At 37.8% G+C, this 27,732-nt stretch overlaps 1 protein-coding gene across 1 annotated transcript; it reads right to left on the bottom strand.

The window, feature by feature from the left end:
- Positions 1-15,439: 15,439 nt before the first annotated feature.
- On the bottom strand, positions 15,440-17,740 carry LOC122674789 (cullin-1-like). The gene has a single exon (XM_043873339.1). The coding sequence runs from the start codon at positions 17,738-17,740 to the stop codon at positions 15,440-15,442; it is 2,301 nt and encodes a 766-aa protein (XP_043729274.1).
- Positions 17,741-27,732: the final 9,992 nt, after the last annotated feature.

The following is a 27,732-nucleotide window of genomic DNA, read 5'->3' as shown; positions in this document are numbered from 1 at the left end:
GCTGGAAGAAGCACAAGCTGGAATCAAGATTGCCGGGAGAAATATCAATAACCTCAGATATGGAGATGACACCACCCTTATGGCAGAGAGTGAAGAGGAACTAAAAAGCCTCTTGATGAAAGTGAAAGAGGAGAGTGAAAAAGTTGGCTTTAAAGCTTAACATTCAGAAAACTAAGATCATGGCATCCAGTCCCATCACCTCATGGGAAATAGATGGGGAGACAGTGGAAACAGTGTCAGACTTTATTTTTTGGGGCTCCAAAATCACTGCAGATGGTGACTGCAGCCACGAAATTAAAAGGGACTTACTCCTTGGAAGGAAAGTTATGACCAACCTAGATAGCATAATTAAAAAGCAGAGACATTACTTTGTCAACAAAAGTCTGTCTAGTCAAGGCTATGGTTTTTCCAGTGGTCATGTATGGATGTGAGAGTTGGACTATGAAGAAAGCTGAGCGCCGAAAAATTGATGCTTTTGAACTATGGTGTTGGAGAAGACTCTTGAGAGTCCCTTGGACTGCAAGGACATCCAACCAGTCCATCCTAAAGGAGATCAGTCCTGGGTGTTCATTGGAAGGACTGATGCTGAAGCTGAAACTCCAATACTTTGGCCACCTGATGCAAAGAGCTGACTCATTGGAAAAGACCCTGATGCTGGGAGGGGTTGGGGGCAGGAGGAGAAGGGGACGACAGAGGATGAGATGGCTGGATGGCATCACCGACTCAATGGACATGAGTTTGAGTAAACTCCGGGAGTTGGTGATGGACAGGGAGGCCTGCTGTGCTGTGATTCATGGGGTCGCAAAGAGTCAGACACGACTGAGCGACTGAACTGAACTGAGATTAAATTTAAGCCGAGCTAGTGATGATAGTAGCCAATACTCCTTCTTCAAGAAGGTGTATAGCAAAATATAGAAGAGATTGAGCAGTTAACTAAGGATTAAGATGGGATATGGGGCAAGCTTTTTCTGTTTAAGGAGGCTGGGGCTTGTTAGTGTTTGAGTGTTGCTCAAAGAGAAAATCAGAGATCACTGATGAATCACAGTTTCTGTTAAGCACAAAGCAATAAATCTAAAGAAGATGAGGAAGAATTCGCCTTGATCTGAAAGGTAGAGACACTTCTTCCATTAAGAGGGAATCAAAAAAGTAAGTCTACAAATTGGATTTTTTTTTTTTTTAACCTGGGGTTGAGGAAGTATAAGTACCTGAGAGGAGGAGGTAAACAAAAGCAGAGGGAGGACACTCATGAAGAAGAGAAAAACCTGGGAAACTTCCTGAAGGGAAAAGAAAAATGAGTGGACTGGAGATATTTAGAATCATCCCTAGGTAGCCTTGAGGGTAGGCAAAATATATTGGCACAGTAAACATCTTAAAGAAAGATTCTTAAGTTAGAAAAGTGATGGTTTAAACAGGAATGGAAGGCAAACCAAAATATCATGGTGTCAATTATTATTCCCTTTAACCTTTAACATTAACATTGTTTACTTTTTTTCTGTCCTCCTTAATTGCCAGGCTGTAAAATCTACAGAGACAATGAGCATGTCTTCTCGTGTTTTCCTGTCGTCAACACTAGAACAGTGTCTTCCACATAGTAAATGATGAAAGGAACTGACCTTTTGGGAGATCTGCCTGCAAAGGGAACATTTTATTAAAAAAGAAAAAAAAAAAAAAAGGTTGAGGGTACAGTTCCAGTAAAATAGGGGTTTCAGGAGACACGATGGCAAAGATGTAATCAAAACAGTAAGTTGTGGGTCCTGGGATGGGGCGGGGAGGAGGAAGAGCAAAAGCGCAGCAAGAACGCACTGTGGGAGAGAAGGGCTGAGGATTGGCGTTGAGGACGGTTCACTAGGACCCAGTGAGGAGCAGGGCACACTGACACGGCCTCAAGCTGAAATTCTGGCCTCAAGTCATTTCCATATTACGACAGCTAAAGACTCTTGAGCTCTTTAATGCCAGATTGTGTGTTTTGTTTGGGGTCAGCAACATGCAGGCTTTACTTGGGAATATAAACAGAATAGAGGGGAAAAATTGTAACTGATCTCTCAGTGTCTAAATCATTATCCTAGAATATAGTGAATTTATTTGAGTCACTTCAGTGTTATCTCTATCTGTGCCTTCCCTTTTCTTGACTTTTTTCTTTTTCCTTTCTCTCTCTTTCTTGCCTCCATCTTTCCCCCCTACCCCCCTGTTGTACCTATGTCTTGTATTTCCTTGTTTTATTATCGACCCTTTATTTTCCTCCTCCTGACCATTTCTCATTTGTGAGGAAGTGGGAACATTTATCAGATGGGAGTTAAAACAGAAAAAATAAGATGAAGGAAAGAGAGGGGTTTGGAAGCACAATGAACATGTCTTTCTGTTCCTTGTTATAAAGAAAAATGCTGTGTTTGATTATGCATCATTTGTCCAAGGTGAACAGTGGGCAGGAATGTAGGAAATTTGAGATCAAGGGCAGTACTGAACCTGAACTCAGAGACACTTGCCCTTTGATTCTAGCTTTGCCATTTACCATCTGTGTGATTTATGACAAGTTCTTTATCTTTATCCTTCCTGAGTCTCAACTTTCTTATTTCCAAAATAGGAATGTTATTATCTAACTGTGACTAGCAGAAATATAGCCCTTATGATTTTTGTTCCCTGGAGTTACACCCTCTGATGTGATGAAAGGGACTTTGTGGCTATAATTAATGTGTCTATTATGTCAGGTTTAAGATTGGGAGATTATCCTGAATCATCTAGGTTGGGCCAACGTACTCACATGAAACCTTAAAAAGAAAAAAGGCAAAAAAGTAATTCAGAGGGGTTTGAAGCCTAGAAATGCTTGATGATGGAGGGGCCCATGGAAAACAAGAGAAGGAATGAGTTCCTGCAATGATCAGCTATATTTCTAGAGGATCTGGAGTCCAAGTTGAGGACTGCAGCTCCAGTCAGTACTTTGATTTCATCATTGAGACACTGAGCAGAGGTTTCAGCCACATTGTGCTATGCGTCTGACCTACAGAAATGACAAGCTAATCAATTTGTGTTGTTTAAAAGTGCTGTGTTTGTGGTTATTTGTTATAACCACAAAGGAAACTAACGAGTACCAATAATATTCCAAGAGTTAAAGGAATTGACATACGGATTAGGACTTAAGGGAGTCAATAAATCATATCCCTCTCATCTCCAAATATAGAAGCATCTGAGAAATAAGACACAAAAGACAAGTGGAAAACTAAATACTAGTGTTATTGCTGATAGAGGCTGACTTGGTTGATATGGCCTCAGTGTGTGGTCACCATGGGCTAATTCTTCGCTCAGGAAATAAAGTCATATTTTTACTCATCCACTCAGTAAAATGACCTGAGCCCCCCTCACCACCAACCCCTTTTGTAGAGGCAGACACTAATCACACAGTTGAGGTCACAGGGTTGCTCTGTCCAAAAGTTGGCAGACCTACAAGACACAGAGACTCCAAATCTTTTGGGCTGAGCATGACTCTCTCCTCCTCACAAACTCACTAATTATATAAGTCACGCTTGTCCAGTGACTGGAAGGAGACTAGAAGGGCTATTCCAGCTAAAAATACTTCCTCACTAAAAGACAGCTCAGGAGTCTGAGACCCTTGACAAAGAATCTGTCATGAAATAAATGCCTCCTGTATTATTTCCTAAAAGTGGCAATGGTTTGGCTTGCCTGACACATCCCATTCCAACATGGCTCTTTTTCCAGAATCTGGCCCTACTTCTTGCACTGAACCGGGCCCCAGGGGCCTTCACATTGATACCTGGCTGAGGCTGGTATCTCTTGTTTGTAACCCTTCATGGGACGCCCAGCTCCCTTCAGCTCCTGTTCTGCTGCCCTTTGGCACTGAGTGGTTGAATATCATGATCTCAGGGCCATCAGATTCTCCAGGTTTCCTGCATTCACCCTGGGAACTCTAAAGATCTCTTACTGAACTTGACTATTCTTAGACTTAATCCTGTAGTGGCAACCTTTTTTCTAATTAGAGGCAGATAGAACTGATAAATAAAATTTTACATTTTTAACCTCTTATAACTCTGCTAAAGTGAAATGAAAGTTGATCAGTCATGTCTGACCCTTTGCGACCCCATGGACTATACAGGAGCCAGAATATTTCTAGGCCAGAATACTGCAGTGGGTAGCCTTTTCCTTCTCCAAGGGATCTTCCCAACCTAGGGATCAAACCCAGGTCTCCCGCATTACAGGTGGATTCTTTTCCAGCTGAGCCACAAAGGAAGCCCCATAACCCTGCTAAGGATGTCACAATCTAGTGAGCACAAAATCATTGCTGTAATTTCATGGTTCCTAGTAATCAATAATTCACGATGCTACACAATGAGCATAATTTCTATGCCTTTTATCAAAACAAATTTGATTTAAAGTGATATAACATAGAAATGATGTTGGTGGGAATTTGAAATTAGGTAAGGAAAGGTGTAGATGTAGTTCTCTGGTGAGGATTCTGAAGAAACCTCAGAAATCACAAACTTAAATAGTCACTATCTTTAAATCTAGGCTGGCTCTGACTGTAATACTATTTTATGCTCCTCTTTCCCATCCAATTAAAATTCCAGCAATTACCATGGCATTCCAGTTGTCTATTTTTACTATTTGCGTAAAGGCAGGCAATCATCTTAGAGTCATAGGATTTGGAAAGGAAGTGAGAATAGTACAAACTCCACTTAGCCAAATCAAATGCACTTTTTTTGAGCTTCATAAAAAGAAAAATGTATATTTATGTCATGGCACTATCAAGATGCAGGGTCAATTCCAAAACATTTGTGAATATTGGTATGTTCATTAATAAAAGCAAAAATAAACAAATGGGACATAATTAAACTTAAAAGCTTTTACACAATGAAGGAAACTATAAGCAGGGTGAAAAGATAGCCTTCAGAATGGGAGAAAATAATAGCAAATGAAGCAACTGACAAAGAATTAATCTAAAAAATATACAAGGGCTCATGTAGCTCAATTCCAGAAAAATAAATGGCCCAATCAAAAACTGGGCCAAAGAAGCAAACAGACATTTCTCCAAAGAAGACATGAGGATGGCTAACAAACACATGAAAAGATGCTCAACATCACTCATTATCAGAGAAATGCAAATCAAAACCACAATGAGGTACCATCTCACGCCGGTCAGAATGGCTGCTATCAAAAAGTCTACAAGCAATAACTGCTGGAGAGGGTGTGGAGAAAAGGGAACCCTCTTACACTGCTGGTGGGAATGCAAACCAGTACAGCCGCTATGGAGAACAATGTGGAGATTCCTTAAAAAACTGGAAATAGAACTGCCATATGACCCAGCAATACCACTCCTGGGCATACACACCGAGGAAACCAGATCTGAAAGAGACATGTGTACCCCAATGTTCATCGCAGCACTGTTTTGCTTTTATAGCCAGGACATGGGAGTAACCTAGATGTCCACTGGCACACAAATGGATAAGAAAGCTGTGGTACATATACATCATGGAATATTACTCAGCCATTAAAAAGAATGCATTTCAATCAGTTCTAATGAGGTGGATGAAACTGGAGCCCATTATACAGAGTGAAGTAAGTCAGAAACAAAAACACCAATACAGTATATTAACACATATATATGGAATTTAGAAAGATGGTAATGATGACCCTATATGTGAGACAGAAAAAGAGACACAGATGTAAAGAAAAGACTTTTGGACTCTATGGGAGAAGGTGAGGGAGGAATGATTTGAGAGAATAGCATTGAAACATGTATATTACCATATGTGAAATAGATCACCAGTCCAGGTTCAATGCATGAGACAGGGCGCTCAGGGCTGGTGCTCTGGGATGACCCTGAGGGATGGGATGGGGAGGGTGGTGGGAGGGGGCTTCAGGGTGGGGGACACATGTACACCCATGACTGATTCATGCCTATGTATGGCAGAAACCACTACAATATTGTAAAGTAATTAGCCTCCAATTAAAATAATTAATTAAAAAATCTTTTGTTCCTGCTGCATTTCTGTAAAGTACCTGTGAAAAATCTATGGGGTCTTTGAAAGGATATTTAACTTCTCTATGCCTCAGGTTCCTCATCTGAGAAAGATCAATTTCATAGGGTGTTTCTGAGTGTTAAATCAATCACTCTCTTGCTTTCTCTCCCTAGACACACACACAGAGCTTAGAATAAAGCCAAATATATGAAACTGTATAAACCACTGCGGGTTGTTCATGTTACCTCTTAACACTGTTTAAATTGAATGTCTTATTTGCATAGTATTTACCAGTAATTTCTGTTTGTGAAGTGTTTTTAAAGTTTATGAAATTTAATCTTGTCCTATATAATTAGGCCAGGTAGAATTATACCCATTTAATAGATGAAAAAATGAATATTTAAATTATAAGAATAAAAAAAGATTCATAATTAAAACTTATATTGTCAACCTCCATCCAGGATATTATTATTATATAGCCATATGAAAACTATATGAATCTTAGAATAAAATGTTTTGAGTTTTTTCCTTCTATATAGAAGTTCTACTCAGTATAGTAAATGTATAATTATATTCAAAAGAGTAAAATTTAATTTCAATTTACTCTGAAGATGTTTCATTCTCAGTAGTCAGTAGTTTTGATGGAGCAAAAGGAAACACATTTCTGTGTTCTCTGAGACATGAAGTGAAAGTCACTCAGTCATGTCTGACTCTTTGCAACCTCATGGACTATACAGTCCATGGAATTCTCGAGGCCAGAATACTGGAGTGTAATGCCTTTCCCTTCTCCAGGGGATCTTCCCAACCCAGGGATCAAACCCAGGTCTCCCACATTGCAGGCAGATTCTTTACCAGCTGAGCCACAAGGGAAGATATGAAGCGGTAGATATTTATTTCTCAACTTATAACAGGACTCCTTGGCATTTGGTTGCTAATGAAAATGTTTACAATCCCCAAGCTGAAAGGAAGCATTCTTTAGAAGAGCAGAATTTAAGTTGTTTCAGTAGAGCAGTGATTACATTGACCTTTGCAAAATGCTCTAAAGTTGATTATAAGAAGCTAGACACCTCAACAAAATAAATAAATAAACTTTAAACGGTAACAAAAAATTCCCAAGAAGGCACAGACAAATCAGAGCAAATCGTATATTGAAGGCCAAAGAAATCACAAATTTCTCTGGAAATCAGCCAGTGAAGTAAATATTAAGGAAATATGAAATACATGATGGGATGGAGAACCATCCAAATGCAGTTCTTCTCCTTCAAAGCCAAATGGACACAAATGTGCTCACCAAACAGAATTCTAGCTCCTTGGCTCCATACTTCTAAAAAACGCAAATCCCCGGGCTTCTCCCATGCTTTACTTTTGAGTTAGTGTAGTCTCTGAAACCACACTTTTAATGAACACCGTATCAGATTCTAAGAATGCTAAATTTAAGAATAACTGTTCTAGTTTTGGCTTCAAACTTCTCCTAATAATTTTTGTATCCTAAGGGTGGGTTCTGAGTTGGAAGAAAAGTGTAAAGCATCTTAGTGCTTGGGGCTGTGACTGGGAGTCCTGTGCACCTCGGGAAGAAAGCAGAAACTTCCACTGAACTGCTTAATGGGATTGAGCCCCATTAGCTTGGAGGGAGTTTGGACACCAGGAAAAAATTGATTAAACATTGCCTGAGTCAGTATTAATCATATTTCTTGCTTTCAAGCATTAGAACTAAATTTTAGCTATTCTAAGCAAAAAAAAAAAAAAATTAGAGGGGAATTGGAGGCTCAAAATATTCATGACAGCCTGGGGGATTTGATTTGGGAAATGGGCAAAGGCCAGAGGAATTCTGAAAAGCTAGTTAATGGAAGAAGGACAAGGTTATGCAGCAATAAGGGACTGGTTCAGACTGCCACTGATGTCAAAATGGGCACTCCTGAATCACGTGCTATCTCTTAGCTGTACTGGAATGGAATGAGAAATATCACCCACTTTGGCATCTATGGAGCTGATCTTTCATCAAAGCTACACAAATGGGGACTTTGACAACTGGGAGATAAGATTCTAACAGGAAGCAGAAACTTAAATGCTAGGCAACATGAAGAAAAACAGCATTAAATATCTACTAGAGCTCCATGGGAAATAGATGGGGAAACAGTGTCAGACTATTTTGGGGGGCTCCAAAATCACTGCAGATGGTGATTGCAGCCACGAAATTAAAAGACGCTTACTCCTTGGAAGGAAAGTTATGACCAACCTAGATAGCATATTAAAAAGCAGAGACATTACTTTGTCAACAAAGGTCCATCTGGTCAAGGCTATGGTTTTTCCAGTGGTCATGTATGGATGTGAGAGTTGGACTGTGAAGAAAGCTGAGTGCCGAAAAATTGATGCTTTTGAACTATGGTGTTGGAGAAGACTCTTGAGAGTCCCTTGGACTGCAAGGACATCCAACCAGTCCATCCTAAAGGAGATCAGTCCTGGGTGTTCATTGGAAGGACTGATGCTGAAGCTGAACTCCAATACTTTGGCCACCTCATGCAAAGAGTTGACTCACTGGAAAAGACCCTGATGCTGGGAGGGATTGGGGGCAGGAGAAGGGGACGACAGAGGATGAGATGGCTGGCTGACATCACCGACTCAATGGACATGAGTTTGAGTAAACTCCGGGAGTTGGTGATGGACAGGGAGGCCTGGCGTGCTGCGATTCATGGGGTCACAAAGAGTCGGACACGACTGAACGACTGAACTGAACTGAGAGCTCCATCAGGGTGGTCACTGAGGTCACCTATATCCCATTCAGCCAGGTTTAATAACCACTGATGGTAGACAGCATACATTCCCCAGCTCTTTCTAGTTTACCCCTGCTCCCATTCACTTTTGGACTTACATATCTCTGATGTATTTTTCTAATCAGAACGTTCTCCTTTCTTGTGCTCAGTATCTTGCCAGGTACAACCACTCAGTATTTCCCACTTATACCTACTAGGGTTATATAATTTTCTGAACATGTTTGAACAGGTTGAATGCAACCTGGCTCATTTGCTTTGTTGAATACTATCTGCTTTCATTAGCAATACATTCTGAGGACAGATATTGGCCAAAAGTAAATTGTCAAAATTTCCTATTTTGCTTCATAGGCTATTGCAAAGGCTGTAGTTTCAGCAGGAGTATACATTCAGCACATAAATGACATAAAATATATGTGTGTGTGTGTATGTGTTTGTGTGTGCACATGTGCACGTGTGCGTGCTAAGTTGCTTCAGTCATGTCTAACTCTTTGCAACCCCATGGACTGTAGCCCACCAGGCTCCTCTGTCCTGGGGTTCTCTAGGCAAGAATACTGGAGTGGGTTTCCATGCCCTCCTCCAGGGGATCTTCCAGACCTATGGATTGAACCTGTATCTCTTATGATTCCTGCACTGGCAGGCAAGTTGTTTACCACTAGTGCCACCTGGGAAGCATATATATATATATATATAGGCACACCTCAGAGATATTGTGGGTTTGGTTCCAGACCACCACAATAAAGCAACTATTGCATATAGTGAGTCACATGAAGTTTTTGGCTTCCCAGTGCATACAAGTTATGTTTATACTGTACTCTAGTCTAAGTGTGCAATAGCATTATGTCTATAAAACAGTATATGTATCTTAATTTAAAAATACTTCATTGCTAAAATATGCTAATCATTATCTAAGCCTTCAGCCAGCTGTGTATTTTCTTTTGCAATAGTAACATCAAAGATCACCAATCACTGATCACTATAACAAACATGGTGGTTTAGCCGCTAAGATGTGTCCAACTCTTGCAACCCCATGGACAGTAGCTTGCCAGGCTCCTCTGTTCATGGGATTTCCCAGGCAAGAATACTGGAGTGAGTTGCCATTTCCTTCTCCAGGGGATCTTCCTGACCCAGGGATCGAATTTGTGTCTCTTACATCTCCTGCATTGCAGGCAGATTCCTTATCCACTGAGCCACCAGGGAAGCCCATAACAAATATAATAATAGTGGAAATGTTTGAGATGTAGCCAGAACTAACAAAATATGAGGACAAGTAAGCAAATGCTTTTGAAAAAATGGTGCCCATACACCTGCTTGACACAGGGTTGCCACAATCTCAATTTGTGTTGTAAAAACCCACATTATCTGCAAAGCCCAATAAAACAGAGGAGAATAAAATGAGTTATGCCTAGATGTTGAAAGTAGTTGAAATGGAGTACAGTCAATAAGAATTGGGGGAGTTAAGCCATGTTTTCCACATAAAGATAAAACTGCCCTGGTTAGTGCATCTGTAATTAGGCATTGTTTCAGCCTTATTACTTCCTTGTCTAATAAGCTTGTCTATGCAGTAATAATCAGAACTTTCTCTTATTTTTTCTCAGCTCTATCTGCTTGTATTTATCACTTTCGAATGTTTGGTTGTTATTTGATTACTGATGTTAAATGTGCAGACAACACCTTTAGTGCTAATATGTCAAAAGAACAAAGGTCTACCTAGAAACGTTTAGGTGATCATCAGCAGATACAAAAAGTCACTTTATTCCAAAACTCATAATGTTTTTCGAGAACCTATCTCTGAAGTTGGAACAAAGGTGGAACTGATGTGTTCTCTTCTCCCTTCTCCATGGAGGAAACAGAGCAATTTTGACATGAAAAGTGGATGTTAATCCCTTGCCAAAATTCTCTAGCAGCTTCTCATTTTATTTTCAATAAAATGTAAATTCCATATCTTGGTCCACAAGATCTGAATGCTTTGTACTCATCTCCTCTTTTCTTAATGTGCCATTTTCTCTCTTCCTTACTATACTGCAACCACACCAAACACTCTCACTGCCCAGGTACACCAACATCATTGCAAACTCAAGATTTTTGTTCTTGTCAGTCCCACTACTTGGCATCCTTTTCCCCAGGCTCTTGAAATACTGTCTTAATGAGGCTTCAACTCAACATTTTACAACATCAACAAATCTTCTCTGATAGGTGACTCAATCTATAATTATCTCTCCTTTGTCCAATTTACTGTCACATCATCTCAGGTTTTTTGATGGCACTAAAAGGATCTCATTTATGTATTAATTCTCTTCATTGAAATAGAAGTTCTGAAAGGGCAGGGATGAGGTGTATCTTAATCATGTGTGTCTTAATCCTCAGTGTCTTAAGATCACTTGACATAAAAACTGCCAGTGGAGAAATGTTTTGAATGACTAGTGCTGACACATTTGTAGTAGAAGAGACATTATAGAGGCTATTACAGAGGGTTCACTTGTGATGACAATAAAAAAGTAATTTTATATGCCTTATAAATGTTTGTTTGTGGTATAGTTGGGTCATAGTACCACCTGCATTACAACATCTCTTGATGGTGCCAGTTATCATGAGATCAATTAAATTATTGAATACTGGAATCCAGACCTATCTCTTCCTTTTCTTTTTTTTTTACTCCCATGACTACAAGGGTCTATAGTCACTAAGAAGAATAAGTTCTTATAATGGTAACATATTAGAGGTAGGAAGGGGAAAAAAAAAAATCTATGGAGAGAAAGCAGCATTACCTTGAGTGTACAGACATAAAAAGAAGAATGTTAAGACTCTCTGACCAAAGTGGATATTGTTTAGGGCAATTATAAAACATAAAATTCTTTGGCAGAAAGTTTAGCGTATTGTTAGGATATGGTTAAAGAGTAGATCATAAATCCTGGAATAACACTATAGATCTGATACAAAAAAACTCTTGGGGACAAATGTAAGTCTTTGTACAGGGAAGTGGCCCAAAGACAGCAACATTTATGAAGTGCAACCTGTCAGTTATAAATTGGGCAAATTCCAAATGGGGGGAAAGAGAGGTTAGGATACTTAAGTTACACAATTACTGTTTCCATACTTTCCAAGAAGTTAATTGCTTTTACACAGATAAATCTAAACTTTAATATTGGTTTGAGGTCCTTTGCCAGAAGAACACTGACTTTTCTCTTAACTGCATAAATTATTGGGATTTTGTTACTTAGAGAAAAAATAAAACAGTAGTTCTTCACAACTGTGTAGAGAGAGAACAGCTAATATGTTGGCATGAATTGATTTTTCTTCTTTTCTTTTTTCTCTTTCACATATCCTATTTCCCATTCTGTCTTTCTTTTAAAAAGACATTTTAGAGAGTTTTTAATGTGTGTTCCACAAGATGCTAGATACTGTGGGGATACATGAGAAGAAGAAATCTAGACTCAGTTTAAGACTTTGGAGGAGGAAGTGATGAGTGTGGGCTGATGCTGGAGAAGGAGCCACAAATGTGTGACTGACTACAGGTCTGCTTTGACTTACTCACAGGCGCATTTCACTTTTTAAGGGCAGTGCTTTCTCTCATCTTCTCCCAGTTGGAATTTAGTAACCCCAAGAAACTACACCTCAGAATAGTTTAGAAGAGAGAGGAGACAGAATTTTTCTACTCAGTTTCCTCCATCTCTCGATTCCCATTAGTCAAGAGCAATGCCCTGCTTTACTGGATGTTACTGGTCAGCACCTTGGTGGTCAATAATAAGGACGACAATCCCACACCCTCATTTTTTCATTGCGGTATACAAGTGGATGGGGATTGGCCTGTGGGACATGAGAGGCGTCATGGTCTGGGACCTCAGCTTGACCACCAGCCAGCTTGGCAAGGGGAATGGCAAAGGCGGCAGCAGCATGACCCACAGGGAAGAAAGCATCTTTGTAAATGAAGAGGTGCCAAGGGGCTTTGAGGAGACAGAGGATTTTTGTCTAGCTATACAGTAGTGAACAAGTAGGACACTGGGTATATGAGTCTAGTTTGGGAGAGTGATCTGATCTGGCGATAGATATGTTGGAGTTATCCGCCTATAGATGCCGTTTAAAGCTTTGAGCCGCCTGAGATAATTAGGAAGGTGAACGCAGCCGGAGAAGAGACCAGCAGCAGGGGCTGAGCCTGGGGCTACTTCAACCTGACACCGTCAGGAAAGAGAAAACCATAGTGGAGAGTCAGGAGTGAATAGTGACAAAAGAGAACAAAATAATAGAGTGGGATGTCCTTGAAAGCCAGTAAACAAGTTATATTAAGAAAGAGCAATCGATAAGTTTTCACTTTGACATGCATGAATAGATCATCCCTAAAGGAGGTACCTAGAAACAGAAATACTAAGTTATAGAGTGTGCACCTTTCATATTTTAAGACACTCAAGTTGCCCTGAAAACCATCTGCCCCAGTGTAAACATCAGTACTCTGAGATGGTTTCCCAAGACTCAAACATTTAAACCATTTTTGACTTAGGAAAAAGTCAATTTGATGAGTGAAATTTGATGAGTGGAAAATGATATAATCCTGTTCTTTCAAATTGCATTTGTTTAATTATTACTGTCTTTGGATACTCTTTTAATATAAGTCAACAGTTCTAATTTTTTGAAAAACTATCCTTTTCCAGTATCCTATTTAGTTGTTTGCACCTTTCTTATTGACTTATAGATGTTCTTTATGCTATGTACTAGTCCTTTATTTTGTAATATGTAGTTTATATATTTATCATATCTTATAATTTTTTCTTCCAGTTTTTCTCTGTTAATTTTGTTGGTGCTGTCTTTTGTCAATGATTATTAGCACTTTTGAGAGAGCCACAGCATTTGGTAAATTTTTTTTTAACTAATTTTACCTTGGAAAAATTCTAATTTAAAGGCTCAATATCATAGAGACTATTTTCTTTATTAAAAGTCATGTTTCTCTTTTTAGATTTATTCTTCATCTGGAATTTGTGTTTGTGTTTGAGGTAAGTAATAAAATAAATGCATTCTATTTAAATATATTTGTCCATGTGGAGAACTAGAGCCAATAATAATCATTTCAACTGCTTGTCATACAACTTCCAAACACATCAAATTCCCACTTATGCTTGATCTTCAGAACTTTCTATTCTGTTTGTCTCTACTGCCTTGAAAATCCTTCTATGTTGAAGGTCCCCAAGACCATCCTTAGGTTTGATGATTTGCTAGAAAGACTCAAGAGAACTCAGAAAAGCTGTTTTACTCAGGTACAGTTTACAACACCAAAGGATACAATTTAAACTCAGTCAAGGCAAAAGGTGCAAAGGTCAGGGTCAAGAAGAGATTAGGAACAAGCTTCCAACTGTTCTCTTTCCTGGAGTCATTGAATAGCATTAATTTCCCAGCAACTTAGGTGACAAGGTGTATGAACTTTTGTCAAACAGCCTATTTCATAGGAATCTTAGTGTCAAGGTTTCTATTAAGCGTCAGTCAAGTAGGCATGGTTTATTGTCCAAGTGGCTGACCTTGGTTACTTAGTTTCCAGCAACTCCAGAGGTCAAACTGATAAAGTATGGTCCAAGTACCCCACCATGTCACGTTATTAGCAGAACTATTTGGCATGCCCCCAAGACCTCATGTATGTACATACACTCTTAAAAAGGCTATTCTAAAGATTTTTCACTCAGGAACCAATCCTTTCTTTGGAATGTGACAGTTTTGAACCCTCCAAGCCTGTTGGTTAACACTTTACCGCAATTTTCAGTTTTTTTCTTTCCATTTTGAATTTTGTCTATACTTTTAAGTTTTCCTTGATTGGAAGGTTGGTCTGAAACCACTAGTAATTGCAGAAACAGAAGTCTCCCTCAGTAATTTGGAAGTATTGATGTCATGTATCTAACAAACTTCATGTCATGTATCTAATGAAATAACTCATGAAAATGGATTTTTTACACTTTATTATGTTGCTTTTCCCCTCTGATGACTTTCAGTTTCCCTTTATCCTTAACATGTGGAAGCTACTCTACCATGAGTTCAGGTGTGGTTTCATTTGTTTCTTGCTTTTAAAATTTGTTTTGATATTGCTTTGCATTAAATGGACTTTTGTAATGTGTGGAATCATACATTTCTATAATTCTGAGAAATTATTTCCCATTATTTCTTCAAATATTGACTTTCTTTGATTTTTCTCTATTGCTTTACTCTGAAATTTGACTGAAATTAAAATTTGAACTTCTGGATTTATTCTCCATGCTTCTGAACATTCTTTGACACTTTCTAGAATCAATTTATTTTTTTTCCCTTTAATTTTCTTTATTTCTACAGTTTAAAAAATGAAGCACATAGACAAATGGTTTTTCATAACAGATTACAAGTGGGTCCATTCAGACCTGCTCTCAAGGTGCTGTCAGCTTCCAAGGGGCTGCCCAGCTAGCAGCTATTATTCATGTGGCCAATGGGTTGATCTGGATGCAAAAGCATGCAGCCCTCAGGTGGCAAGTTCCCTCTCCTCTGGTCTTCAGTTATGTTAAATGGCATCAGCGTCCATATTTACAGATGTGAGGGGTGGCAATCCTAAGCAGTTCTCCATCCGGAGCCAGCGATGGGTACCTGGACCTGGGGCCAAGGAAGAGGTCGGAGTGACTCTGCCACCGCTGTGAGCTTGTCTCGCTCCTTCCTCTGGGGACGAGGGGCTGTGCCCGCAGTCCGACCCTTCCAGGAGGGTTAAGCCAAGTAACTGTAGGTGTCCTTTTCATCACCCACTCGCTCCAAATATTCTTTCTCAATCAGAACGTCAATGCATTTCTTAATCACTGAGATCTGAGGCTTGAATATTGACGACAACTGAGTCGTTACTTCTCCAAGTAACTGCTGGTGTTTTACAACCTTCCTCGTTTTCATGATTCTCACAATGGCCGCCTGGATCAGCAGTTTGCGATCTTCCTCAATGTTTTTGTACATAGTTTCTTGTTCCCGCTTCTGTTCAATTTTCATCGGCAAGCTGATATTAACCCTTAATTTCTTACTTTTATAACCAAAATGTAATTTTACTAAGGTGTCTGGCTTCAACTCCACCTCATCAACATTTGCACTTTTGTCTTCCAAAACCAGTAACTTAAACTTCAATAAAATCTGTAAGACTTGTGTCACAATGTCCATTTTGATCTGAGTCCTGTCTGTCAGCTGTTGAACGGTGTAAGCATCTTCCGTGTTGTACTGGAGCAGGACGGCCATCTGGAATGTAGATGCATGCAAAGTGTATTTGTTTTTGAAGCAGTTTGTTACTAACTCTCCTTCAGACAGTTGATATGCCCATGACAATTTTCTGTCACTGTAACAGCTGGCGTAAAATGCTGTGAAGCGCCGATAACATGGTTCCAGCTCTGATGGCAAGAGAACTGTACAAGATTCCTCAAAGGGCCACCATCCATAACTCAGAACGTGAATACTGAAATCTAAGTCCAAAGGCTCTGAATCCATCAGGTGCTTTTTGAACTGTGCATTCAAAGCTTTGCTTATACCAATGTCTTGAAACATCCGCTGAAGTTTGGAGGTATACTCAAAACCACAAGCTTGCTTTAACTTAGAGATCATGCTTGCTTCAGCATCATCACTTGCACTGTTCTGATGGACAAGCCTTTTGGCCAGCATTTTTGTGTAGAACTTCTGAACCACATCTTTGTCGTCCATATACTTGAAGACAGTCATCACGTGGTTAAGTGTGTCTTCTAGTTCTGCTTCTTCTGGGTTCTTGGAACTCTTCTTTAACAAGGAATCACAGTATCGAGCCAGCAACTCGGGAGATTTACTGGATGACTGAGCCATTTTGGTAACTGCATTGTTGTTTATGAAGCCTCTGCAAGCCTTGTCCAGTGCAGCCACAAAGTCAGCATGGTTCTTGAATGCTGATATCACCAGGGCATTGTATTTTTTATGGATATTCAACACTATCTCTACATATATTCTGGGGTCATTTAAAGCAGCTTCTCCACACTTCTCAATTGCTGCAAGACCCTGATTATGAATGTGTGTCTCCAGGAGTTTTTTAAATTCTCCCAGGCCATTCTTGATTCTATATATGAGCTTATACATGCGACCCAAATCTTCACTTTCGTTGGCGTTCAGTAAATTCTGAAATTCTGTGAGGAAAATCTCCAAGTGTTTCTCCACGAGCACCTGCCTGCATTTCCTGACTAACTTGCCCTTGGTGCTGTGGTGAAGATAGGTCTGGGCTCTCCGCCGCTCCTCCAGCAGAAAAGTCTCCACCTCTTTCATATATTCAGTAACTGGGTTCTGCTGCAACAATTCAGTACTCTTTCTGGTATAAAATCTCTCTGTGTCAGCCAAAAACTGAGGTTCAAAGGCTTCTTTGTACACTGTAAGCATAGGGCCCTGCTCAAACTGATCATCTTCATTCACCCCCAGTTCCATGTAAGACTGTATAGTACCACTTATCAGTCTTGTATTGACGGATTCACCATTTCTTTCCTTTTCAATCAGTTTTAAAACAGCATTTGTTACTTGTTTATCCAATGGCCTAAAAAGACAATCTCTCCAAGTCACCATTGCGAGAGAATATATTTGACAAACTTTGTGACTATATGCGATATTAAGTAAATGTTTATTGAGGCAGGCACAAATCCCATTCAGCACTTTGCTCGAAAACTGGTAATGTTCCCATTGTTGAGTGTAGAACTTCAGTACTCCTATATCCATCAAATCTTCTCCATCCTTAGGAAGATTTGTCAGGTGATTCTTCAAAAATTCTTTAATTCGTTTGTATAATTCAAAGCTAACATTCTCATCTTCCCTCAGCTTCTGCTCCTTTTTTGATTTAGTCTGGACTTGAGGGGACATTTGTAAACAGTGGTTATAAAGAAGAGTGTAGAGTTCTATGTATCTGGATTTCACCATACTTTGTCTGGCATACACTTGTTGGATTCCCGCTCTGACGTTATCCCAGAGCTCGTCGATGCCAAGACGTTTCAGTTTCTGGCTGGGATTCTGGCTCCAGTCTGATGACATTGTAATATTACGAAGTTTTCCACAGTCTTTATTCAAGGTACAGCTAATTCTCCATTAGATGAAGATACACAGTACCACTGCAAGTTTATTCACAGCAGCTCAGAAAGGGTGTTCTTTAAATGTAGAGAATGAAATCTCACTGCAGCACAAACCTAGAAGGGAACCTGCAAGTAAAGCAAACACCAAAGTGATTCCAGCACTGAACTGAATAAACAGAAACATCTTGCTTGGAAGCGGGCTCTCTGCTTCTATTGTCTTTTGTCTTCATAAACAAATCCACTGCATTGTAAATATCAATACATGTGAGCTGCATTTCCCAGGTGCCTAAGTGGCTCTTGTGACAGATATCTCCACCTGGTCAATGCACCCAGCCCCAGTAAAATCCCCATCCTGCCAAGATCCTGCTGAGTCCCTGCCACCAAGATCCTGCCTCCTCCCCTCCTCCCTGCCTGCCCATCCACCCAACTCTAGTTATTCCCAGTGATATACTGTATAAAGTCTCTGGGAATCTTGAATTAGCAATACTGAGCAATTGTTCCTGGAGGGAAAGATGCAGATTTTACATGTGTGAACTATTTTGTTCTTTAGCTAGGTTCAGTTTGTTATTTAATCTGGCTATAATGAGTTTCTTTTCTTTTTTTTTTTTAACTAATATCCAACAGGTTGGCATTTCTGTGATCTCTATGTTCTTTTTCCACAACTGTAACTTTTTATTTTATAGCTATTTACTTTTGTGTCATGAGTGTATTTTTATTTATTTCTTTATGACTAGGAACTATATGTATTCTAATTCCTTTTGATATTTTTATATTATCTCTGTGTTATTGGATATAAATCCTTTGATTTATGAATTTTTTGCCTCAGAATTTGTAGCCTTTCTCAGGTGCCTGATGATTCTTGGTTGGTCTTGATTCTATGTCTTCAGTTATGACCTGCTGACACCACATGGCTTTTCCTGGTAGTCGCCTTCTTGGTGATGTCGTTGGTTTATGTCTAGGAGTAGCAGCAGCCTTTGTTCATTGCTTCACTGATAACAGAATATTTTATCCCATCTCCCTCTCAATGTAATTATATATTAATATTTATTTACTTTTGTAAACTTTATGTAGTGTCTGTATTAAACTTACACCACAATGTCAGTTTTGAATAGGAGCCGGAAATCTTGACATAAATGTTCAGTCCACCTTCTTGAAACTAGAAGTCCCATAGTGCTGTTAGAACTCGACAGAAGATAAAGCCACGAAAGTAAAACTCCCTGACAGAACCTTGACCATAAAAAACAGAGCAGGCATAATCAAACACTATCTCAGGATGAAAGGGGTAAAGGGAATAAATGCTCTAGACTCCTCCTTTCTCTCTTTGCCTGACAGTGCCTTGTTGGACCAGATTCAATCATAAGCCAGAGAGTAGGTGCACCCAGGAGTACAATCCATTGAAAAGTTTAAAGCAGAGGTGGGAGGAAAGGTTAAACGGAGAAAAACCAATACATCAAGCTACTTTTAAGGACTAGTTTTCCCACATCCTGCTTTAGTGCATACAATATAGTGTTCAATTGACTATGAATTTATAATTGAGGGCCAACTTCTTATGTTAACCAAAAATAATGTTTCTGTTACAGTATATCTCTATGCCCTACTTATGTTTTTTCATAGTTAAGATTTTCACTAATTTTTCAACATCTATAAGTTAGACTATATTTGTATATAAATATACAGATTTGATTGGGACTGGAGATGCTCTTGCTCTGAACAGAATCATTTAAATTTCTTACTAGGCATTCTTAACTCATCATTTTTTTAAGAGGGGAAAGCAAAGGAGTTAGGGTAAATATTTGACAGGCTCAATAAACAATGTTCTGATGTGTGAATTTTTTCTAATCATGACAGCCAATGTCAGTTAAGTTAATATACCATTAGGCAGAAAATAGATGTATCATCAGGAATACAGCCTACTAATTTACTGATCATTGTTGAACACTAGCCAGTAAGTAGTAATAATGGCACCACAAAAGATGTTAACTACATTAAGTGACACTGTGCAATTCTTTTTCTTGTCAACTCTGTGCTTGATTGTAATATATCATCTTTGGGTTTTCTCATTATTACTAAGTTTACCACAGATATTATGATGATAAGAATTGCATAAAACATATTTTTCACCTGATGAAATCTGCTCCAAAGTCATTTTTGCAGTCATAGTGCAATAGAAGTGATTCATTTCCTCAAATTAGCCTAATTCTAATTTAATGAATATTTCTAGATGTATCATGTGCCAGGCACTGTGGTAGGGACTAGGAATATGAGAATGAAAAATCATGGTTGCTGTGCTCAAAGAGTCACCATATGATAGAGGAAAAATTCATGAAAATGAATAATAACGTGGAGGACAATAGGTAAGGCAAAGTCTATACATAAAATAGGTGGCATAGTAATAAGTCAGAGGGAATGTGATTGTGTCTGAGAGTTTTATAGGTCCCTTAGAGAAGTTGGGATCTGAATTATGTTTTATAGTAGATTCAATAGCCTCCTTCAAGATGTGATCTTACATGAGCTGGTGGCAGATCGGGACATACCAAGGCAAGAAAAGTGTCCCCTTTGGTTGAACATTTCTCTTAAAGCAGCATTTTATATAAGTTACGGACTATCATTGATACTCTAATTGTGGAATTAAAAAAATTATGGAACTGTTAACTCCAAATCCAAATAGTAGAATCAATCATGTTTTGTTTATTGCATTTATTGTCCTATTAACATTATTGAGGACCACTCAGTGAAAGATGCCAACTATATATGCTGGTAGAAGATACACAGATGAACAGTAAATCCTTCTTTAAAGTACTCAAAGCTAGTAAAAAGGGTAGTATGTACATACACAGGAGATACACAGATGATAATAATATAACAGTGACACTAGTGCAAATAATATAAGAAATAATTATAATAAGATACAAAATATGAATGATATAATTTGTTTTTGTAGCACTTAATCACTTACACATGTTTCCCACATTAATTTAATGTTCACAAAAACTCTGAGATTGATATTAGTATTCCTATTTTATTGATGAAGCAAAATAGGTATAGAGTGATAATAAATATATAGGAAATAAAATTAAAGAAAAAATTCAGGGCCAGAGTGAAAAAAGAAAATAGGGTTTAAAAGATGAATTGGATTTAAAACACTTGAGAAGAAGCTGGTGAAGGCATATGAAATTGATGGAAATAAAAAGACTATGTAGAGACCAGCTTGGCTAGACAATACACATGAAAGAAAAATACTATATACAATCGCGAAATCTTTAAAAAAAATTAGAAAAATTGTTCACCAATAGAGAAATAATTAAACTATTGTGTGTGTGCATTTATACTGGAATTCTAAGAAATATTAAAATGATGTAAATGATCATCTAAAATCATAGTAATGGTGAAAATAATTGACTTATATAACCAACTTTTAAAAATAATTAATAAATGCATAAGGTACAAAATTCAGAAAATATGAAAGGGTTTGTAATGAAAAGTAATCATCCCTTCTCAGCACCCATTTCCTCCCCCATCAAGGGACACCATGATTATAGATAACTTCTCTCTCTCTCTCCTGGAGAACGGCATGGCAACCCACTCTAGTATTCTTGCCTGGAGAACTAGGTGGACAGAGGAGCCTGGCAGGCTACAGTCCTTGGGGTCGCAAAGCCAGACACGAATGAGTGACAGAGAAACACCTATATCTTTCTCTAGCTGTAATCTATACATATATAAGCATATGCACACATAAGCACTATATGCACATATTCATTTTTATCTATAGATTAAAATTTTTTGGTTTTTAACCTTGTTTTTGAAAATTTAACAATGCATCTTTGAAATGGTTTCATAGTTTATACAGAGCTACCGTTATATAGATGTACTATAATTTATTGATGATGGAAATCTTTTCACATTTAAAAGACATTTATATTTCCTTTTCTGGTGAGTGATTTATTAATATCCTTATTTTAATTGGGTTATTGATTTTTTGTTAGTTTTAGAAGCTCTTTTAAGTCTAGTTATTCCTATAATCATCTGTTACAATGATTTTTTTTTTACAATTTTGAATTTATCCTAACTGTATTCAAGGTATTTGTGCTCTGTAGTTATGTCTTATTTTTGTGTAGTTGAGTTGATCAGTCATTTTTCTAGTCTCCAGTTATTTCATATTTTCTTCTACAACTTTTATCATTCTATATCCTACATTTATATCTTTGATCCCTTTGGCATTTTAAAAATAAAGGCAGGAGGGAGGGATCCTCTTTAGTTATTGGCTGTTGTTTGTCATTTCCCCAATGACATGAATTACCTTTATCTTGCAGTAAGCTGATATAGTTTTAAATCTATTTCTGGTGACTTTTATTTATTAATCTGTGTAAATATTCTTTGTCTATCATTATCTAACTTATTTTTAAAGTGTGCAACTATTGAACTCTCACTCATTTACCATCAATCACTGTAACTATTTGAATTACATTTATTTTTCAAAAACTTTGTAGGCTACATGCCATGTTTAATATGCAAACATTAATGAAATAATTCCATTGGTATGGGTGCTGCATACCTAGTTTATTTTCAGTACCTTCAAGGCCCTCCATAAATCTGTATGCTTTTACCTTGCAGCAGGTGGAAAACACTTCATAAATGAACAGGCTGAGCAGTGCTGGATGGAAGATATAGGGTTCCTACTTCTTCCCTTCTCAAGTAAAATTGGATAAAAACTTGTCTTTCTACCTTGTAAAGGGCATAGTCCATTACAAAGTACTGAAGGCAGAGCTGTTATGCCAGAGAAGAATAAAATAATTTAGTAACAGAGGAGAGAATGTGTGTGTCTGTGTGTGTGCACAAATAAGATGCATATATATTTTTCTTGATAATATTTTCAAAATGTGTAGTGAAATAAATATTACTATGGAGAACATTTAAGTAAATTCAGTTAAACATGTAAATGTCATGTGACCCTATCCTGGAGGCAGAATTGCCTCTTTGGTTTTATTTGATTCAGTAAAATCCCAATTCTTAGTTCTAAACAATGTATATAAGACTATGGAGTGTTTGTAACATAAATGACTTACTAATTACATGTAGGTTAGTTCTAAAAGCATGAGATGTTTTCTTTCAAATTCTAGTAGTGGGAAGATGTGAAAGTATCTCAGCAATTGACTTTAATGCCAGAAAAATTCCAATTGACTCATCCGCCTTAACTGCTTAATCTAAGTGATTTCTCTACAGTAGTGTGGTGAACATCGTGTTGAGTCTTTTTCTAAAGGATAAAAACAAATTTTAATGGCCTATTGTAGTTTCAAAAATTAGGAAAAAGGGAATACTAGCTGCCTCATGCAATAATAACATTCAAAGATACTGCTTTAAGACAAATATTTTCAATGGAAGCAATATGTCCTTCAATGGAGCATAACTTAGTTCTTGGGGAAGGAGAAACATCTGTGTATAAATGACAGACATGCTTACTATGGAGCCCTATGCCAAAGGTGTGGAGCCCTGTACCAAGGTCACAGGATAAAAATCTCTGGAACTGACCATGCCCCATAGCAACAGTTACCATGAGCTTCTGGATCTAAACCATCAAATTCCCTGACCCCATATTTTATGTAAAATACCCACCCTACTATCCACCCTATAGCATCCTAACCAATCACCTAATGCCACCATTCCAGTAAGAAGTTTCTGTCTTGAGGCTATAAAAATTGGTTGCAAGCCTGCAAAAGCATTCAGCTCTCCCTTGAGCTGACCACAGCGTCTCCCACTCTAATAAAGTCCATTCTTCTCTCATTTTGCCTCGTGTCTGGAAATTCCTTTCCAAACCCACACACGGACCATGACACATACAATAAAAACATAGTATATCTGCAGCATTAAAATTTCATGGGAAGTGATTAAGGGGAAAATGGCTAAAAAGGTAAATAAAAAAGACTGACAAACACCGCTTTAAAGCCTACTTCTTGTATCTCAGCCAGCAAGTTTCTGCCAAGTTATTAGTCGCTAGGTGAAGAATATAGTTTATGCTCCTTTCCCAGGACTATCCCTCCTGGAAGCCAGTGATAAAATGCATCACTGCTGTCTCTAGGGCGGATCTGGACACAAAACTACAGGCAATAAGGAACCTGACAGACAGGCTTTCTTCCGCTATGTCCTCTGTGCTTTTCAGCACTCGGCTAAAGTGGGTGGTTGTGTGCGTTCTGTGAGTCAGAGAACTATGATGCGCATGGTGAGAGCGTCCATACATTGTTTCCCATAACTAACCCTGACATTTTTTCTATCATTTTCAGACACTCCAATCAAGCATAAGAGACTGTGGACTCATTTCTTGGTTGCATTTGGCACATTGTAGATTGAACTTGAAGATGTTTGGTAGGGCCTGCCCTGGACAAATCACGAGCTTTCCATTTTACCAATTTCCTCCTTTGACCTTATACGCCACTGTGATCTCTCTGGTCATCCTTCACCACAGAAACCTTCTTCACCACACAAACGTATCCTTTTCATCTCCCTATAATTATCAGAAGACTTGATATTATTTTAATATAACATATGGATTTTATTCAATATTTAATTTTCCCAAGGAGTGTACACATTATAATATTGCCTTTAATTAATTACAAAATGAAGAGTGTTTTCTTCTACTAAAAGCATTTCAGATATGAAATATAGAGGGGAAATATTTAGAGGAGATCTCCCAGCTCCCTAAACTAACTTCGTATAGACTGTCCTCTGATCTCTACCCTGCTTAAGTGTAACGTCAAGCTTGCTTTAAAGAATTATGTCTTTATTGAACTCATAGTCTAAAAGCTGCAAATGACTAAAGGAGAAAACCGGCACATTTTTCTTTTTTTGCATCTTTCTCAATTTTTTCCTTTATCTCTGTTTTATTCTTCTAGAATGCCTTTCCTCCAAGTTTTTAACATAATTTCCTCAATTTGCTCTTTGGAAGAAGGATCTTATAATTCATGTTTTATCCCTATCAATGGAGAGTTAAGACCTAAATCCTGGGCAACTCTATTCTTATACCTTCAAATTTTATAAATAAAAACTTGGACTAACCATTGTTCCTCATTAACATGCAGATTAAGCAACATATTGCTCTTTCCCTTCATCTGTATTTTAAGTGTCTAATTACTGATCCAATAATACTTCCCAGTTTTGTTCTTTTCATAAAATATTGAAAGTAAAAAGAAAATTCTACTTTCAAATTCAATACAATAATGCTTGCTTTAGTAACAAGCATTTAGTAGTGACATATTTCAATATACACTCATATAAAGAAGCAGCATAATAGCTAAGAGGTAGAAACAACTCAAACATCCATCAATGTATAAGTGAATAAATAAAATGTGGCATAGCCATACAATGGAATATTATTTGACTCTAAAAGGGAATGGGGTACTAATACATGCTATGACATGTATTCACCTTGAAAATATTCTTCTAAGTGCAAAAAAGCCAAATATGAAGGGTCACATGTATGATTTCATTTATATGAAATTTATATGAAATGTCTACAATAGGTAAATCTATTGAGACAGGAAACACATTAGTGGTTGTTTAGGTCTGGGGTGAATGGAACAAAACATGGTACTAGCTAAAGGGTATGAGGCTTCTTCTTGCAATGATTGGAAGCATTCTAAAATTTACTGTAGAGAGGTTTCACATATCTGTTAATATACTAAAAGCCATTGGAGTGTACACTTTTAATATTGGAATTATAGTATGTGAATTATATCTGTGAATAAACCTGTTTTAAAAACTCCACAAGTGTTAGTTCCTTAAAGGTTTGTTGTAATATGGTATCTGAAACCATTTCAATAAACATTTCTTAATTTGCAGCATAAAATCCATTGCTCTATCTAGAACTCTGAATAGATCTTTTACCTATGTATGATTTTGGTCTTGCAGATACCCTAAAATTCTGACAGTGACGTGTCCTCAGACTGCATTTGGAGAACTGCTGTGTTAGGTTAGAATCTGAACTTCAGAGACGTGCAAACAAAACAAAACAAAACAGCCACTCCTCGCGAGACTTCCCTGATGGTCCAACGGCTAAGACTGCACACTCTCATTGTCAGGGGGCCGGGCTCAATCCTTGGGCAGGACACTAGATTCCACATGCGGCAACTAAGAGTTTGCACTCTGCAACTAAAGAACCTTCATGCCATAACTAAAAAACCACATGCCACAACTGAAGAACCCACACACTGAAATGAAAATCCTGCTTGCTGCAACTAAAACCTGGTGCAACCAAATAAAGAAATAATTTTCTTTTAAAGCCACCTTTCTAATTTTGTGAGCTTTGGGAGTAAGCCACCTTCAGCTAGGTTCAAATCAAAGTACAAATATTTTATAGACAGAGTGCATACACATTTATAATTCTGTCGGCCTAGTAATAACAGTGATGAATGCATGTGAGATTCAAGTCAATTAAGGAGACTAGTGAGCCTGGAAAGGAAGATTTTGGGGAAAAGTAATTGACTGATTTTATAGAAATTATGAGGGTACACCTGAGATAAAGCAGTTAATAACATAAGGAAACTGTCTGAGAGATTTCCAAGCTGTCTTGGAAACCTAAGGAATACTGTCAGAGAAAGGAAAATAGAGTACAGTAATTCTGCAGGCAGAGCCCAGGGAATTCCAAGTTCATGTTACTTAGGCAAAAGGAAATGGTTTCCTCAAGAAGTGAAGGGAGAGGTTTGGGGCCCAAGGGAGTAGTCTGGCCATAAATTAAAGTTCTTTCTTACCTCAAAGACATAAACAATTCTTACTTATGGCCAAAGCTTGAATTAAAGGTGAATTTTTATTAACTTTTAATATAGTAAGCTATCAAATTTTATGCTTACATAACAACAAAATTGGACACAACACAGGTGGTGTATGAATACATTTTCTTGGGGAGATAGGGCTAAAGATGGGTGCTATGAGGAAGCAGTAGACATTTTGGTATAGCCGTTGTAGGCCAAGGCTTGAGCACTCAGGGGGCAAACTCCCCCAATTGCTTTGCCAGAAACCCAGTATCCCAGGTGCCTGCCACTGTCCCCGTGTCCTTCTGTTTCCAAGTTGACCTTACTTATTTTGGTGATATTTATTCACTTTTTCAAGTCACTCTATATTACCCAATGACTAGGCCTTCAAAATGCATTCAAACTTAATTCTAGTATGTGCTTGTTTGATCCTGGTACAAATAACTTAAAGATAAATAAGTTAAAATAACTTAAACAAATAATTTAGATTTTCATCTAGATTTCATCTTATTACTTGAATTTTTTTCTTAGTGACTCATTCTTTCAACAAATGTTTATAGCCTATTTACAGACTGTTAGTATAAACAACAAACTTGCTCTTCTTCCCTTAAAAAAACACACTTGTAAAACTTTTATATTAGGGTAATACTAAAATTTGTGGATATACATTCTACAAATAGGCGTGCAGAACAATTTTTAACTGCAAAAATCTTATTTCTTTACCTTGGAAAAACTAAAGTAAATATGAATCGGTTTTGAAAATCAGAGCATCAGAATTTAGGCCCAAGTCTTGGGTAAAGAAATAAGATTTTGCAATATTGAACAATGTTCTTTAGCTTCTATAGGTTTTAATTTCTTGTTTGAACTCAGTATGCTGGCATTCTGAATTCAATAGCTAGTTAATGAACTCTAATTTGCATCCAGCTTTTACATTTGATGCTCTGTTGTCAAAGTGGAGACTAAATTTTTTAAATTCAAACAACAAAATAAGCAGGTTAAATGTGTTTTTCTGAAATTAAATACTATGCTTTTCTGAAAAAGTATTGGGGAGTGACTGAATGTGTTATCATAATTATGACACTACTATTGATAAGCTTGCTCCAAGAATGCAATTTCAGGTTTTTATGGATATTAATCTTTAGAAGTCTGCATTTGGTAATTTTTTTTTAGAAGAGTGCATTTGGTTTCTTATCTACTTGGTGTGATAATATTTTAC

This window comes from Cervus elaphus, chromosome 18 (genome assembly GCF_910594005.1).
Source record: "Cervus elaphus chromosome 18, mCerEla1.1, whole genome shotgun sequence".
In the NCBI taxonomy this organism is placed as follows: domain Eukaryota; kingdom Metazoa; phylum Chordata; class Mammalia; order Artiodactyla; family Cervidae; genus Cervus; species Cervus elaphus.
This window is presented reverse-complemented; position numbering and strand designations above follow the sequence as displayed.

Coding starts and splice junctions, on each gene's coding strand:
- LOC122674789 (XM_043873339.1), bottom strand. CDS start 17,740: ATGTCATCAGACTGGAGCCAGAATCCCAGCCAGAAACTGAAACGTCTT.